The 16,256-nt window shown below is 52.0% G+C and overlaps 1 protein-coding gene across 1 annotated transcript in view; it reads right to left on the bottom strand.

Moving 5' to 3' along the window:
• Positions 1-15,529, bottom strand: part of Triobp (TRIO and F-actin binding protein) — a 55,718-nt gene extending 40,189 nt beyond the window's left edge. Inside the window, exons 1-6 of the mRNA XM_028789972.1 lie at positions 15,507-15,529; positions 9,545-9,644; positions 8,374-8,513; positions 6,700-6,907; positions 5,634-5,790; positions 1-526 (exon numbers count right to left, since the gene is read on the bottom strand). The exon at positions 1-526 is cut by the window's left edge and continues 1,566 nt beyond it. Of these exons, the coding sequence (XP_028645805.1) occupies positions 1-526; positions 5,634-5,790; positions 6,700-6,907; positions 8,374-8,513; positions 9,545-9,644; positions 15,507-15,529 (1,154 nt within the window). The remainder of the gene's footprint in view (positions 527-5,633; positions 5,791-6,699; positions 6,908-8,373; positions 8,514-9,544; positions 9,645-15,506) is intronic.
• Positions 15,530-16,256: the final 727 nt, after the last annotated feature.

Raw genomic sequence — 16,256 nt, 5'->3', positions numbered from 1 at the left:
TTATCCCTCTGGGTGGTTCTGTTGGGAGAAGAGGTCCTGGGATTGTCTCTCTGGGCACAGGAAGTTCTAGAGCTGTCCCGCTGGGTGGTTCTATTGAGAGAGGAGTCTTGGGCACATGGAGGTGATGCAACATGGGGGCCATCTTCTGGTGCAGAGGTCTTCAGGGTCTCTGGAGTGGTTCTAAGGGGAGAAGAAAGTGGAGTATTCTTTCGCTGGGTGGACATGATTCTAGGAGCATCCCGCTGGGATACTCTTGAAGGAGAGGAAGTTCTAGGGGCGCTCCGCTGTGTGTCCCTTTGAGTGTTTCGGGGCAGAGAGGAGCTTTGGGGAGCTTCTTGTGCAGATGCAGCCTGGAAAACATCCCTTTGAGCAGAAGAAGCCTGGGTGGTGGTTCGAGGTCCGCTCGGTGGTGTCCCGGAGGAAGCCTGGGTTTGCCCTGAGCGCTGTCGCTCAAGAGAGAAGTAGCCACTTTCCGATCGCAGCTTTGCCCAGTGCTGGCCAGCACTCTGTCCACCACTGCCAGAATCTGGAGAGATATGAGGATGGACGTTTAAGGTGAGGAGAGGAATCCAGGCAGGACAGAAAACTAGAGCATCCCCCAACTTACTTCTAACAGCCTTTAGTGTCCGTTCCAAAGAGACACACTTTTCCTATTCAGGCTGAGACTAGCATAGGTATCCCTCTACTGTCAGACTGCAAATATCCAATGACTCATGGGATGATGCCAAATCGAGAAGGCCGTGGACAGCTCAAAGGAGATCAAAGTTGTCAAGAAGAGAGACCCCAGAGATGATGAATGAACCAGGAGCATCTGTGTGATGACTCTGTCTCCTCGCTTTGACTTCCTGGGTCAGATGACCACAAATCACCCCCACTTCTAAGAACCTTCTTTCCTGGGCGCCAAGGCATAGTGCCTATACCTGTACCTACACCAAAGGATTCTTTTCCTATCCTCCTGTCCCAGACACTCATCCCGGAGGCTGGAAATGTGCAAGGCTAGTGCAGGTGCTGGTGGATGAGCACCTGCGTGTCTGCAGGAGACGCAGAAGGCCAGGTCTAGCTAGCATGTGACAGTCGATACTGTCAACAAGATGTACTAACCCAGGGGACAAGCCTCTGAGCATGCCTATGAGGGTGTTTCTAGTTTGGGTTAACAGAAGAAAGGGCCGGCTGGAGTATGGAGAGCATTATCCACCCCCACCCCCACCCTACACTCAGGTCCCAGAGTGACTGATTAAGAGACAGCATGGGAGGACCAGTGAGATGGCTCAGTAAGTGACTGCGCTTGCAGCTAAGGCTCAGGATCTGAGTTTGATTTCTAGGACCCACATGGTAAGAGGTTGTCTTCTGACCTCCACGAAAGCACCTTGGCACGTATACACATTCACGTGTGTAAATTCGCACCCGCGCACAAATAAATAAATGAATTTTTTTTTTGGGGGGGGTTTCGAGACAGGGTTTCTCTGTGTAGCCCTGGCTGTCCTGGAACTCACTCTGTAGACCAGGGTGGCCTCAAACTCAGAAATCCGCCTGCCTCTGCCTCCCAAGTGCTGGGATGAAAGGCGTGCGCCACCACTGCCTGGCTGAATTTTTAAAAATAGAGAACACACGGGGGCAGGGGAGCTTATGCTGAATATCTAGATCAGCGTTTCTCTACCTGAGGGTTGCAACCTGGGTGGGTAGAACGACCCTTTCATAGGGGTCGCCTATCACCATCGGAAAACACTGATATTTACATTACGATTCATAGCTATGAAGTAACAGCAAAAATAACTTTACGGTTGGGGGTCGCCACACAACGGAACTGTATTAAAGGTCACAGCATTAGGAAGGTGGAGAACCACTGGCGTGGGTACTTCCTGACCACAGATCCACTGGGACCGGCTGTCACACTACTGTCACCGTGCCGCCCCTGCCATGTTATCTTCACTCTTTCTTCTGACAGATATAAAATAACTAATGCATTAGAAGGCGTGACCTTGCCAGGCGGTGGTGGCGCACGCCTTTCATCCCAGCACTTGGGAGGCAGAGGCAGGTGGATTTCTGAGTTCGAGGCCAGCCTGGTCTACAGAGTGAGCTCCAGGACAGTCAGGGTTACACAGAGAAACCCTGTCTCGAAAAAACAAACAAACAAAAAAAAAAAAGAAGAAGAAGAAGAAGGCGTGACCTCCAGGATGTCACGGGGGCACTGTTCTGAAGGATGAATGAACTGCTCTCAACACTGACTACATCGCGGCTCCTGGCTGTCACCAACTTGGGGTCAACCACCACCCTTCTCCATCCCTTAGTCACCAGCTGTGTGTCCTGTTCCTCCCCCTGAAGTAGTAACTATGGCTGCCTTCATGGGAACATTTCTTTTTTACATACAGCCCTGTCCCCTCCAACCTTGCTACACTGGTAGCTGATGTCCCCAACGTCAGAACTCTCGGCACTAGAGTGACCCTGGGCCCTGTTAAGATGTCCCTACCCAAGGTCACTGACATTTCTTGTTAGGACAACCTCAGGAGGATCCTTGGCATGAGTGCTCTTTGTCAAGTGTCATCATTGCCCCACCCACCCACCCCCAGCAAAGCAAGCTGCCCTGCTCACAACCCTAAGGGGCAGGCAGGTAAGGAGAGGCCAGGAAGGTGACACAGAAGGAAGGACCAGAGACCAGGTGGCTAAGTGTATCGAGAGATCCTGCATTATGTCCCGGGACAGAAAAGGAATATTGGGTTGGTGGGGACTGTAACCTTAGCACTTGAGAGATGGACGATGCAGGAGGATGGCTGCGAAGTTGTGACCACCTAGGGCTCTAGAAGTTGATGCTGGCCAGGGATATATTAACAAGATCTTGTAACAAACAAGCCCAAAGGGATCATAGAAGGAAAACTGACAGATCTGACTAATCTGTAGTTTATAGTGCTGTGTTAATGCTCTTGTTTTTCTTCCTTGGGCTGGGGCTAGGGTTGGGGCTGGGGTTGGGGCTGGGGTTGGGGCTGGGGTTGGGGCTGGGGCTGGGGCTGGGGCTGGGGCTTAGGGTCTCACACACCAGGCAGGTGCTGTGCTGAGAATCCCCAGCCCCTCCCAATGTTAATTTCTCAGCTCCACCCCTTGTGTGTGTTCTGTGCTAACATCAGAGGCACCTGGGCAAAGGGTCCACTAGCCACTATAGCTACCATCCTGGCAAATCTACAATTATTTCAGAATGAAAAGAAGGAAAGTCCCTGCTGGATTTGGAATGAGACTCCAGCTGTGCAGGGACTGTCTCCTTCCCCTCTCCACACCTCACCCACTCTCCAAGGCCCAGCACCTACTCTTTAAGTCCTCAAATACAACACAGGAGCCTCACAACCCTGGGGCCATTTCTTTTCCTGCTGCCTCTGTCTGAAGTACTCTTCCATCTTTGCCTATTGATTATCTCCCGCTTGGGAGCTCTGTGAGGAAGGGCCTTGCATTCTCATGGTGCCTCTGGGACTTGCAGAAGTGTACAGCACACAGTAAGGATGCGGCACACAGTAGGGATGCAGCACACATAATGTTCTCGCCTCTCATTCTGGTTCGGCCTCTCCTCTGGTTGCCTTACCCTGTGTGCCACACACTGGATGATCTGTCTCCTGCCACCGCAGCCATTAAGAACCTCTAGGAGCCTAGGCAATCTGTGTCCTGCACCCTCCCGCCCCCAACCTCCAGTGAGCTGTGCCAACTGGGATGTGCCTAGTCACCCCCTGACTGCAATGTAGCAAGTGGCCACCAGGTGGACAGTGGTCACAGATTCTGGCTAAGTAGGTCACAGAGAGGATACCACCCACTTTCAAGAGCAACAAAGCAAAGCTTGGCTGTGTGGGGCCTGTCTGTAATCCCAGCACGGAAGAGGTGGAGACAGGAGGGTCGGGAATTCCAGACTAGTCTCAGCTACATACAGCCCAAAGCTCGCTTGTGCCAGGTCACAGGTATGCACCCCCACACCCAGGTGCTGTGTGCGATCCTGTCCCCAGGAGTCACATGGGGTGGGGGGCAGCTTGTATGACACTGCTGCAGTATCTGCAAAGCTCCTCGGCCTCAGGGAGCTTTTCCCTGTAGGTCGAGTGTGGTCTGAGGGAACATCCTGGTTGGGAAGCAACCTCTCACCCTGGGATCCAGCATGACTGCCGTGAGTTTCCCTGTCTTCTAATCCTCCTGCCTCACTGCATTTCTGACCACATTCTGCCCAAACCATGCTTAGAGAAGAGACTCCCAACTGCTTGGCAAGGCTGAGGAGGCCCGGCACAGCCCACCCCTATTGTGTCCCCATACCCACAATATAAACTGCAGCTGCCAATGGGTCCCGTAGTCCTGCCTCCCTGCTTTGCCCTCCTTGGTCCAAACGGCCTTCCTGTCCTGTGCCAGCCCTGTACCCACATCTTCCCTTACTCATGTGTATCCTCTTGCTCTGTCCTAGGTAACTACAGCTGGCTCCTGTCTGTCTGCTTTGCTGGATAGTGAGCTTTCTAGGGTAGGAGTCCATGCTAACTCCCCCTGAGACTCTAGAGTGTCACAACCCAAACTTCACTCCTTCATACTGATGAGACTCCTGCAGGGACCAGAAAAAGCCAGGACTCCCATCAGGGAAAGGGGGTGGGAGGTAGCAGGCATCCTAGCCCCAACTCCTGACCATACTGAAGAAAGATACCAGGGCCAGAACATGGTGCCCACCATACTGGACTCCTAGCAACCTGGCCAACCTCACCAACCTCTATAGACTTGGCACAGCAGAGGTGCCCATTCTCCTTTCTCAGAACAGCACCCTGACTGCCTCTGGGGACTCTCTCCTCCTAGCTCAGGCTGAGGTTTGCGCAGGAGGCCAGACTTGGTCATCAGGATGACACACAGTGGTCCCTGAGCTCTTCCTGAGACTTTAACTGTAGTCGTGGGAAAGACACGCCCCTTTCTAGTGGGACACAGACCGGCCCATCTGGCAGACATCATGCTACCTTTGGGGAAGGGTTTAGGGAAGAATAGAGCCACACTTCAGAAGTACCGTCTGAACACCTGGGCCCAGCTATACCTGAAAGCCCACCCGAACATTCTATTCATGACAGGTATTCCATTTGTGATTGGCCAGCTTCAGACTCTGAGAACTTAGAGGCTCCAATCTTTAAAGAGAGGTCAGTATGGCACATGACACAATACACTTCTATTATTAAGATTCAAACCCTTGGCTAGGCATAGTGGTGGCACACACTTTTAATCCCAGCACACAGGAGGCAGAGGCAGGCAGATCTCTGAGAGTTCAAGGCCAGCCTGGTCTACAGAACGAGTTCCAGGACAGACAGGACAACACAGAGAACCCTTGTCAAAAACAAACAAACAAACAAACAAACAAAGATTTGAGCCCTCTTGGCTGGAGAGATGGCTCAGTTGTTAAGAGGACTGGTTGCTCTCCAGAAGCCCTGGGTTCAAGTCCAGCACCCACTTGTCAGTTCACAACTCCCTGCAACTCTTGTTTCAGGGGTCTAATACCCTCACACAGACCCTCACACAGACATACATGCAGCCTAAACACCAATGCACATAAAATAAAAAGAGTTAAAAAAATTTGGTCCCTCCAAGGAAGACTGGGGCCCTTGGCCACTGCCACTTCACGGTAATAAGACCAGCCTAGAAGGACTCACTCTCCTTCCTCTGGCCTGCTGTGTCTCCTCTGCCCGGGGACCTGGTGGCCTTTCGAGCACTGTCAGGTCTCAGTCCCTCCTGAGGCCTCCTTGGGATCATCGCGGTGAGTGTGTTCCTGTTGGGGACCTCCCCAGGCCTCTCAACAGTGTCCCAATCCTGCTAGAGAGAAAAGAGTTTATTGGAGACAAAAAGAAGATCCCTGGGTCTGTACTCCCAGAATGAAGGGTAGAATAATAGGATTTTAAGGGCACCCTGCTGCCTGTGTGAGGCTCTCAGCCACAGTGAACCATCTGTCAGTCTTGAAGAGACAGAACCATTAAAGCCAAAAGCTTGGCCAAAGTCACACAGATGGGAGAATAGGTTCAAGTCCCGGGCCCACCACTTCCCAGCTGTGTGGTCTCAAGTGAAGTGCTTCCTGTCTCTGGGCCTTGGCTCCTAACAGACCCACAGCAGTCTCTAGCTTAGACAATGTCAGAGAACCTTTCTTGGGCTCAGGCCCACTGAGACCTCTAACATGGCACCTGCCACATGTGTGACCAGGCTAAGCTGTTTGTGTGAAGTCCATTCTTTTCTGTCATTTCCTTTTTGGTGGGGTGGGGCTGTCTCATGGGACAGGTCTGAACGTGCAGGCAGAGGGACAGCCTCTAGGCTCCTGTCTCCTGCCAACCCCTGCCAGCTCCCCAGCCCAGTCTCTTCCCTCCACCTTTGGAAATCAACACTAGGACTGATTATGAACCCAGCATGATCCCGTGTGGCTAGGGCAGAGCTGGGACCAGTCTCATGCATGTTCTGGACCCCATGCCTACTTCTCAGTCCTAAGGTCTGAGCCAGCTGGTGACTCAACCAAAGTCCCTGTGGACTGAAACTCCTCCCACCATCCACCTTCACTGCCCTCCGCACCCCTCCCCGCCAGCCCAGCAGCCCTGCCCCCCCAGCTGGCTAAGTTTGGCCTAGCATTACTGCTGAGGAAGAAAAGCTCCCCGCCCCCCGAGGTTTAGATCCCCTCCTGCATCCAGGCTAAGGACACTAGGCCACCCTGTTCCCAGACCCCTGCCTTCAGCTCACCACAGAAGAGGAATTGCTAGTATCATGAGGGGTATTGCTGTCTTGGCTGGAGCTGGTGTCGGAGTTGGGGTCCTGGTCTTGGTCTTTGGCGGTGCAGCTACTACAGGCCACGCCCTCCAGATAGGGTATCCCCTCGGGGTCCTGGTATCTGTTCCTTGGGGTAGCTGCAGGGCCCTCTGCAGGGAGAGCTGTTGTTGGGGACCAGACCCTGGAAGAGGAGAGAGATCAATGACTTCCCCCGCCCCCCCAGAAGGTAACAGAGTCAAAGACTGAGCCCTGCCCACTCAGCTACACGTGGGTGTGCTCACACCGAGCCAGGGTGTGAACTTTTCTGCAGCTGCTGAACAGGATGGCAGTGCTGAGGGTGTCTGGGCTGTCGATCGGCCACCTCCTAGACCTGTAGCACCCTCCCATGGGAGTGGGCAGCTGTGGGGGACACTAAGCTTGGCTAGCAGAGGAAGGCTGGTAAGCGGTGTGAGGTGAAGCAAGCTCCGACAGCAAGCGTTGTGGAAATAAGTGCACTTTACCAAGTCCTGTGGCCCCGGCTCAAAGTGACCAGCACTCGGGCCTGTGAACTAGTAAAGAGGGCTGGAGAGGTGGCTTTGCTGTTAATGGCTAGGTTCCCAACCCAAAATATAAAATAGGCAGGAGTGAGGACACAGAGATCTACGGCTAAGGGAAGAAGGGAACATTTTACACACATCGGTGTGTGTACACCCTCACGCCTAAACCACACGGCGCAGGTTTGCAAATCAAATGCTCTGACAAGTCCTGCATCAAAGATTCTCCTCATGAGTGTGTCCCCAGATTTCCTAACATACATTGACTGCCAGAGCCTCCCTTTTCTCTTAGGATAATGCCCACCTGAGGCGAAGGCTTGCTCTCACACAATGAGGATTTGCTACAGCTTCTCTTCCTTATAAGTTCTATGTCTGATGTGTGGGAAATACACCCATGGTCTTAGGCACACCGCCTGTCACTGAGCTAAAGCCCTAGCCCCTCTTATTGTACAAACAGGAAAAGTAAAGCATAAAGAGATGGAATGGCAAGCTGAAAGGTCCCACAGCCCATCACGGCAGCTGTGAAGGCGGGATCTAGCTCTTTGGACCATTGAGCCACGGCCTTTGAAAGTCTCATGACCCCAGTAGGGAACCTGGGGTCAGTTTAGGCCTGGACTGGAAGCAATTTGGGGACCCAGCCAAGCAGGGGTGATGAGAGGCACCTTTGCTGAAAGGACCATTCAGTCTTTTGGGGGTGCTAAGAAGGCCAGGGTCTAGCTATATAACCCCAAGCTAGCCTTGAACTCCAAATCTCTCACCTCTGAGTGCTGGGATTACGTCCATCTGCCACTGCACCAGGCTCCTTCAAACATTTAAAACCATACACAAGAACCCGGTAGTTCCCCTACCCCATGGAACTATGGGATGGGCAGAACCACCAGAAAAGACAGCCAGGGCCAGGATCAGAGACCCAAGTAAAACAAGGACAGATCAAGGTGAGCTTTCCAGGGACCCCAAGAATCAGGCCTAAGGCCCAGACTTTGTGAGCTGACCATGTGACCCATGCCAACTCCTGTAAATGGACATTGATGTCATGAAGAGATGCATGGGGGATGGGCATCCCCCTCCACCCCCACCCCGGGAGCCCGTTCCGGAAGCCTGGGGCTCTACCCACCTCTGAGGCTCCTGCCCAAGGCCAAGGCCGTCCACAGACTGGCCAACACAGGTGGTGGTGTGAAGTGGGTCCTGCAGGGCCGGTGGGCAGCGAGGCAGGTCGCAGTAGGGTGCCTCAGCACTGGAAAGGCTGTGAGGCTCCTGGGCCCGTATTGGAGAGAGGAGACAGCTCAGACCCACGTGGGACTCCCCCTCCCCCTCCCCCAGACAGCCTCTCCCAGCTCAGATGGGTGGGTGTCTCCAGAAGCTACCTCCTGGGATCTCCCTGCTCAAGGAGACCTGGCATCCCATCAGCTGGAGGTGCCCTGGGGACCCAGATCAGAGCGAGGAGGCCAGGTACCTGGAGTGCATATGCATACCTGTACACATGCACAAGTCTGGGAACAGGTACATCTGTTTACAAATACCTGTGGTTGGGGGTACCCGTGTATACATCATTGTTGAGTGCTATGTGCCCAACTGCACGTGAGCAGACCCGTCAGCTACACTGATGCATGTATGTAAACATGTATGATCATGTAAACATGTATCTATCTATGTGTGCATTCCTGAGAACTGGAACTCAAAGGCCCCAGAGCACCCTTGCATCCAGAAGACAAGAGGGAAGGAGGGGATTGGCCCAGCCTGGAATGGGAGAGGAAGTCTGAAGGTGGAGGGGCCAGAGAGATCTAGAAGAAATAAAGGGCTCTCTTCCTGTACAGGAGAGGCAAGGTCCAAAACAGAGGGTCCCAGCCACTGGCACTGCCCACGGCAGGCCACACCTGGAAAGACTGGTACTAGTCTCAGCCAGGAGGAATGGCAGCTCCCCTCAAAGAATGCTCCCCCTATTTTCTCCACCTCCCAGAATGGCAGGGCCCTCCCCTGGTGGTGGGAGACAGGGCCATGGCACCTTGTGCCCCGCCTCCTCTCAGGTTACCTGGGCAGCGGGCTCCGGCAGTGGCAGCTGGCGGCTGTCAGCACCCTCTTTCCCGGGGGGCTCCGGCTCAGGCCCCCACGCTGCCACCCTCCCAGGCCCTGACTCTGGGCCGTGGTGGCTGCAGTGTTCCAGGCATTAGAAACCTTAGAGGGGCCAGCCTCGGGAGCAGGGCCCCTCATTACTGTTTCATAAGCCGGGGCCCAGCCAAGAACAATGCGGGACATGAAACCAAAGGAACCCGATCCTGTCGGCTCACCTGAGAGCAGGCCTGGTGGGAGTCTCCCTGGGGACCCTGGAGCCTGGCGACTGGGAGAGAGGCTGTAGCCCAGGCAGTGCCCTGGGTGGGCAGACGTGCTCTAGGATTCAAGAAAGTCACCGTGAGCAAGGCCAGGCTGTGCTAAGGAGGAGTGAGGGTCGGCAGCCATATCCAGGCCAAAGAACAACCCTCCTTCAGCATCCAGTTTCACACCTGCCCTGCAGCCAGAATCTGATCAGAGCCAGGCAGCAGGAGGTGTCAGATCCACAGCCCGGCCTGGCGCCTTGGGCACCCAGGGGACAGCCCAGCATGAAGAGGGAGCAGACTCTCTCCTAACCTCTGCTCTTCCCAAGGCCCCACCCAGCATGAACCCCGGGGGTGACATGGGACCTGGGTCTTGCTTTCACCCTTAGCCTCCTCCCCTCCCCCAGTTCACATGAACGTGTCCAGTTGTCAGTCCCCAGCTCTGATTTCCTGCCTAGTCAGTGTCACAGTCTCTGGTTATAGACACGCCTGGGTCCCATCCTAGCTGGATGATCTTACTCGGTGGCGTCCCCTCTCTGGGCCTTCTTATCTAAGGATAAGAGGTGTGACCAAGACCTTGGAGAGGTGGCTTGTCCTCAATTACTTCACCCATAAAATTGTCATGATAACTACAGCCACCCCCTAGGGGACGTGAGAAGAATTACATGATGTGACATTTGTCTATCACAAGAAAAAAACCTGATAGAGAACGTTAAGTAGAATCTTACAAACGTTAAATTGATAGAATGATATTAAATACAATAAAACATAAATAAATTAGCCAGACGTGGTGGTGCACACCTGCAATTGAAGCACTAAGGCAGGAGGGTTATGAGTTCAAGGCCAGCCTGGGCTACATAGAAAGACTCTGTCTAAAAGGGGGAGGCAGCGTGGAATGACAACAAATTGATCATAAAAGTCTGTGTGGCCATAGCATAAAGCAAGGTCTCTCATGCAGCCTATCCCCGCTCCCTCCAAACTGGACCATGGTCTGCTCAGTACCATGTGACTTTCCTGGGGTCCCACTTTGGGTCATAGGGGACACCTTGTGACCAGAACACCCCCATCTCTATATATTAGATTTATTAATTTATTATGTATGCAGCATTCTGCCTGCATGTATGCTTGCAGGCCAGAAGAGGGCACCATGTATCTCTAGATGGCTGTGAGCCACCATGTGGGTGCTGGGAATTGAACTCAGGACCCCTGGAAGAGCAGCCAGTGCTCTTAACCACTGAGCCATCTCTCCAGTCCCCTATTTCTACATATTCTAGAGCTGCTGAAGCCATGAGCAGGGAAACTTAAGCCGTCCCCTGTGACAGGAGTGTGGGGGGACCTAACTGGGGCCATGCTGACCCACTCAGCCAGGATTACTTATATGTGTTTGTGTGTGTGTGTGAGTATGTGTGTGTGTGTATTAATCTTGTGCTCACTGGTAAGTTTCACCCGCACATCTGTCTGTGCGAGACCATCAGATCCCCTGGAACTGGAGTTACAGACAGGTGTGAGCTGCCATGTGGGTGCTGGGAATTGAACCCGGATCTTCTGAAAGAGCATCCAGTGCTCTGAACCACTGAGCCATCTCTCCAGACTCCACCAGTGATGCTTTTAAATATAGACTTTGTGTGCTCTGTGTATCCGAAATTCCTGGATTGGAAGATAGGGGCAAGTGGGCCAAGAGTCCAGAGTCCTTTGGGGCAAGGTGGGGCACGGGCTACATTTGGTTCCTTGGAGATGTGCTATGACAATGATCTGGAGAGACAGGGGACAGTGGAGACAGAGCAAGTGTGGATACCAAGTACCAGTTTCCTGGGGAAGCAGTAGAGATTTTCTGTCCCCTGCCTCCTACCTAACCTGGGGGCTTTATGGAATGGGGTTCAGGGAGGCAGCCAGAACGTTCTAGAAGAGGTGACTTGATAGGGTCAGAAAAAAAGCTGACTTGTTTTATGCAGTGTTGGGAATGGAAGTCAGGGGCTTGTTCATGTTAGCCAAGTATCCTGCTTCTGAGCTCGAACCCTGCACTTGATCTCAGCCAAAAGGCTGAGAAGCCATGACCCCTAAACTAGCATTAGCTCTTTTGCTCTCTCTCTTTCTCTCTCTCTCTCTCTCTCTCTCTGTCTCTCTCTCTCTCTCTTTCTTCCTCCCTCCCTCCCCCCCCTACCTTCCTCTATTGTTTTTCAACCTTTTAATTTTTTTGTTTTGTTTTGCTTTTTGAGGCAGGGTTTCTCTGTGTAACAGCTCTGGTTGTCCTAGAGCTCGCTCTGTAGACCAAGCCAGCCTTGAACTCACAGAGATCCATCTGCCTCTGCCTCCTGAGCGCTGGGATTAAAGGCATGCACCACCACAGCCTGGAAATTTTTTTAAAAGTAGTTTCTATAGGTCTGGCTGGCCTAAGACTCACTATGTAGCCCAGGTTGCCTTTGAACGCAGAGAGATATACTTGCCTCTGCCTCCCAAGTTCTGACATTTTAAAAGTGTGGACCACCATGCACAGCTCTACCTTTTAAAAATTATTTATAAATTTTTATGGAGAGGAGGAGCCCATGGCTGACTCCTAAGGTATGTGGTTGCTTGGGGCACAGTGAGTGTGACCACTCATAGGACACAGTGGGTCCAGAACTGCAGCTATGGCTGGACCATAGCAGGAGACACAGGCTTGGGATCTGGTTCCACAAACATGCCTACATCCAGAGCGGTGTGGGGTGAGAAAAGGTCCTGAGTGGAGGCTGGAGTCAGCTTGCCTTTGGTGCTGCTGGAGACGGACCCTAGAGCATCATGTTTTAGGCCAAGTGCCCTTCAATGAGCCACCACTTAAACACCAGTGGCACCCACTGGCTCCCAGGCAGCCTTTTAAAATACTTACTAATATATATGTGTGTGTGTGTGTGTGTGTGTGTGTGTGTGTGCGTGTGCATCTTACTGAGTTATTTTGCGAGCCCCCAGTAACAGGAGGCAGAGGTGGCCCATAAGATGGAGATGAGCAGCCAGAGGGCTGGGGACACATGCCAACCTGTGGCCCTCCTCCCCCAGGAGGTTGAGATTCTTCACTGCTAAACGAACAGGACCCAGGGGTCACATTCTATTTGTTTCAGTGATGAGCTCAGCTTTAAAACTCTGCTTAGTTCCAAAGGCCCAGGAAAGTCACCATGGAAGCCCTGGGACCCAACTCCAAGAAGGACAAATCACTCAGCATGGGACGTGATAGTAAAACTGGACTCTGGAGGCTGGACAGTCTTTTGTCCCCATCTCAAGGCCAGCATCATCTCTGGACCAAATGCATACTTGTAGCATCTCCCTGTTTCCCTTTCTCGCCCCGCATTTGACATTTGCCTAGCAACCACAGCAACAGTGAAAATTAACCCAGATCACTTTAGTCGCTCACTATCTTGTGTAAAATCCTTACTGTGGCCCCTGACAACTGAGGTGGAATCTATGGTCCTCAGTGTGTCCACAAAACCAAAGCTCACAAAGCCAGGGAGAGCAGGCCCCTCCCAGTTCTCCATCCTGTATCTGGGTGCCTCTCCCCCTCAGTGGCCAATCTCCAGCCTTCCGTTGCCCCTCATCCTTCCTGCCTCAAAAACCTTTGTACGATCCATGCTATCCCTTTCTCTTCTCTTCACCCAGCTTCACTAGCAAGCCTTCAGCAAGCTGCCAAAGGTCCTCAGAGATCTTTCCCTGTGGTCTAACTTCATAGCCCAGATCATAACCATGATGAAATAGCCATTTCCAGGGACGCTTCTTTCCTCTCCATGTCTTTGACTAGACTACCAGCCACTACCACCACCTCCTCCCAGCCAATGATGTCACAGCCCCCCCCTGAGGAGTCAATGATGTCACAGGCCCTCCCCCCCAGAGCCAATGATGTCACAGGCTCGATTAACACCCCTGAGCTAGGACGCTTGTTTGACAGAATACCGACTCAGTTCAAGCAACTATTCATTCCAAAGGACTACATGAATGGTTGTTGGGGAATTGTGGGCCTGAGGCTATACCTCAGATCTGACTAAACTCATCACCCTCTGATCCAGGCCTGCCATCTCCCCTTCAGCTGGGAGAAGTTCATTTCCGTAGAAGGCTCTGCTCCAGTAGATAGGACTCCCAAAGCTTAGTTTCTGGATGGGAAGCAAACATCCTACAAGGGCTTCGTACATCTTGGGCTAAGCTGTGCCCTGCACCCAGAGCAAAAAGAAAGCTGTGCTCTCCACAGTGCTGACAGCAGGAGAGTTTAGGCAGCCCCAGGCCAGCAGAGGTTACAGAGCAGGCTCGCCTGCTCCACACCAATGGAGACCCTTACAATGGCAAGATGGCTGCCAGGCTCTGCTGGGAATGACAGGCACACAGGAAGTGGAGGCTGAAGGGACTTTGGAGAGTCACAAGTTCCGTGCTTCTCAAGGTGCGTGCCTGGGCACTCTGGGCTTCTGTGTGGGCATCTGCCCATATAGACTGCAGAGTGGGAGAATGACTCGTCTTTCACTCCACCATCGGAGGAGACAAGTGGTGGGCACCAGGCATTTTTAATGTCTCTCATACCTGCCAAGGACGCTCACACACAGAGGTGGGAATTTAAGGGTAGTGTCTTTGATAGACAAGAGTCTAATGACTGGTATCTTTCAGTCATTTTTGTACTTTGTTTTGCTTTGTGTTTTGAAATAAGGTCTCACTCTGTAGCTAAGGCTTGCCTAGAATTCACTAAGTAGCTTATGTTGGTAACACTATGCAAATCCTCCTCCAATAGCCTCCCATTCCTGGGACTATAGGCGTGCACCCTCACACCTGGTTGTTCTTCATTTTTTTTTTTTGTTTGTTTTGTTTTTGTTTTTCGAGACAGGGTTTCTCTGTGTAGCCCTGGCTGTCCTGGAACTCACTCTGTAGACCAGGCTGGCCTCAAACTCAGAAATCCGCCTGTCTCTGCCTCCCAAGTGCTGGGATTAAAGGCGTGCGCCACCACCACCCGGCTCTTCATTTATTTTTTAATCTCCCCTCTCCCCAAAGAATCATCTGGCAGCTCATGCTTTTAACCCCAGCACTTGGGAAGCAGAGGCATGTGTCTCTTTGTGAGTTTGGGGGTAGCCTGATTGACAGGCTAACCAGGGCTACAAAGTATAACCCTGTCACAAAACAAGACAAAAGACCAGCTAAGCAAGGAATAGATGAGCCTACCGTTCAAAAAGATCATACAAGCATGGGCTGGTAGGATGGCTCACTGGGCAACCGCTCCTGTCACCGAGTCAGTTCAGTCCCTGGGACCCACCATGGTAAAAGGAGAAGAGTGACTCCCACCAATTGTCCTGTGATCTCTACGAGTGATCACAGCGCTCACACACATATAAGTAAATACATGTGATTTAATTCTTTAAATAAGTCAGGTTTGCCAGACGGTGGTGGCATACACTTTTAATCCCAACACTCAGAAGGCAGAAGGCAAGTGGATCTCTGAGTTTGAGGCTAACCTGGTCTACAGAGTGAATTCCAGGGCAGTTGGGGCTGCAGGGAGAAACCATGTCTCAAAATCAGAACAAAACAGCCAGGCATGATGACAGTGTACGCCTTTAATCCCAGTATTTGAGAAGCAGAGACAGCTGGATCTTTGAGTTTAAGGCCAGCCTGGTTTACATAGCAAGCTCCAATACAGCCAGCTAGGGGTACATAAGAGAGATCCTGTCTTTAAAAAAAAAAAGGAAGAAGGCAGAGTCAGGCAGATCTCTGTGAGTTCAAGGCCAGCCTAGTCTACATAATGAGCTCCAGGACAGACAAAAAATAAAAATAAATAAATAAATAAATAAAAATAAGGTCCTTGGAAAGTGACAATGTGTAGAAATATTAACACAGCCTAAGCACAGACGGCGCAGGGGACGCACCTCCAGCAACAGCATGTTCATGGCTCAACCCAACACTGACTGCATTCCAAACCACCTGCCACAAGACAAAGCCGGCCTACCTGGTGTCTTGCTCCATAGACATCCCCAGGGTGACAGCACCTCAGACAGTGGCTCTTGGCAGATGCGCTGGCTTCAGACTATATACTTGGAACATTCATAGCCACTTCCTCCATAGCAGGTGAGCCACAGTGGCTGGCTCTCTAGGTGGGACCTGGGAAAGACTGGGGAACAGGAACCTGATAAATGGTGGACCACTAAGTAGACCCTAGCCAGACAAAGCTGTCTACCCATCTTTCTGTTCACGTATTCACTCAACAAACAGTAGTAACACCAGCTAAATGCCCAAACATACTGTCAAGTGTTCCATGTAACACGTGATTTTTAATATATAGTGTTGGTCAATGTTCCAAGGACCCTGAATTATACTCTCCTTGTGCTGCTCATAAAATCCAAGTTTTCACCAAGGAGAGAAAGAAAGAAAGAAAGAAAGAAAGAAGGAAGGAAGGAAGGAAGGAAGGAAGGAAGGAAGGAAGGAAGAGAAAAGAAAGAAAGGTTTGAAAAAGCTGGGTGTGGCAGCACAAACCTTTACTCCCAGCACTCCAAAGGCAGAGACAGATGGATCTCTCTGAGTTCGAGGCCAGCCTGGTCTGGTCTACAAATCCAGTTGGAGGACAGCCAGGGCTACACAGAGAAACTTTGTCTCAAAAACTAAAAATAAAAAACATACAAACAAAACAAGTTCCCAGCCATAGGTGGCAAGTATGCCCCTGATCCCAGCAGGAGGCAGGAGGATCTTGTGAGGGTGCCCC

The sequence above is a fragment of the Grammomys surdaster genome, unplaced genomic scaffold (assembly GCF_004785775.1).
Source record: "Grammomys surdaster isolate TR1022 unplaced genomic scaffold, NIH_TR_1.0 125852, whole genome shotgun sequence".
NCBI classification, from domain to species: Eukaryota; Metazoa; Chordata; class Mammalia; order Rodentia; family Muridae; genus Grammomys; species Grammomys surdaster.
This window is presented reverse-complemented; position numbering and strand designations above follow the sequence as displayed.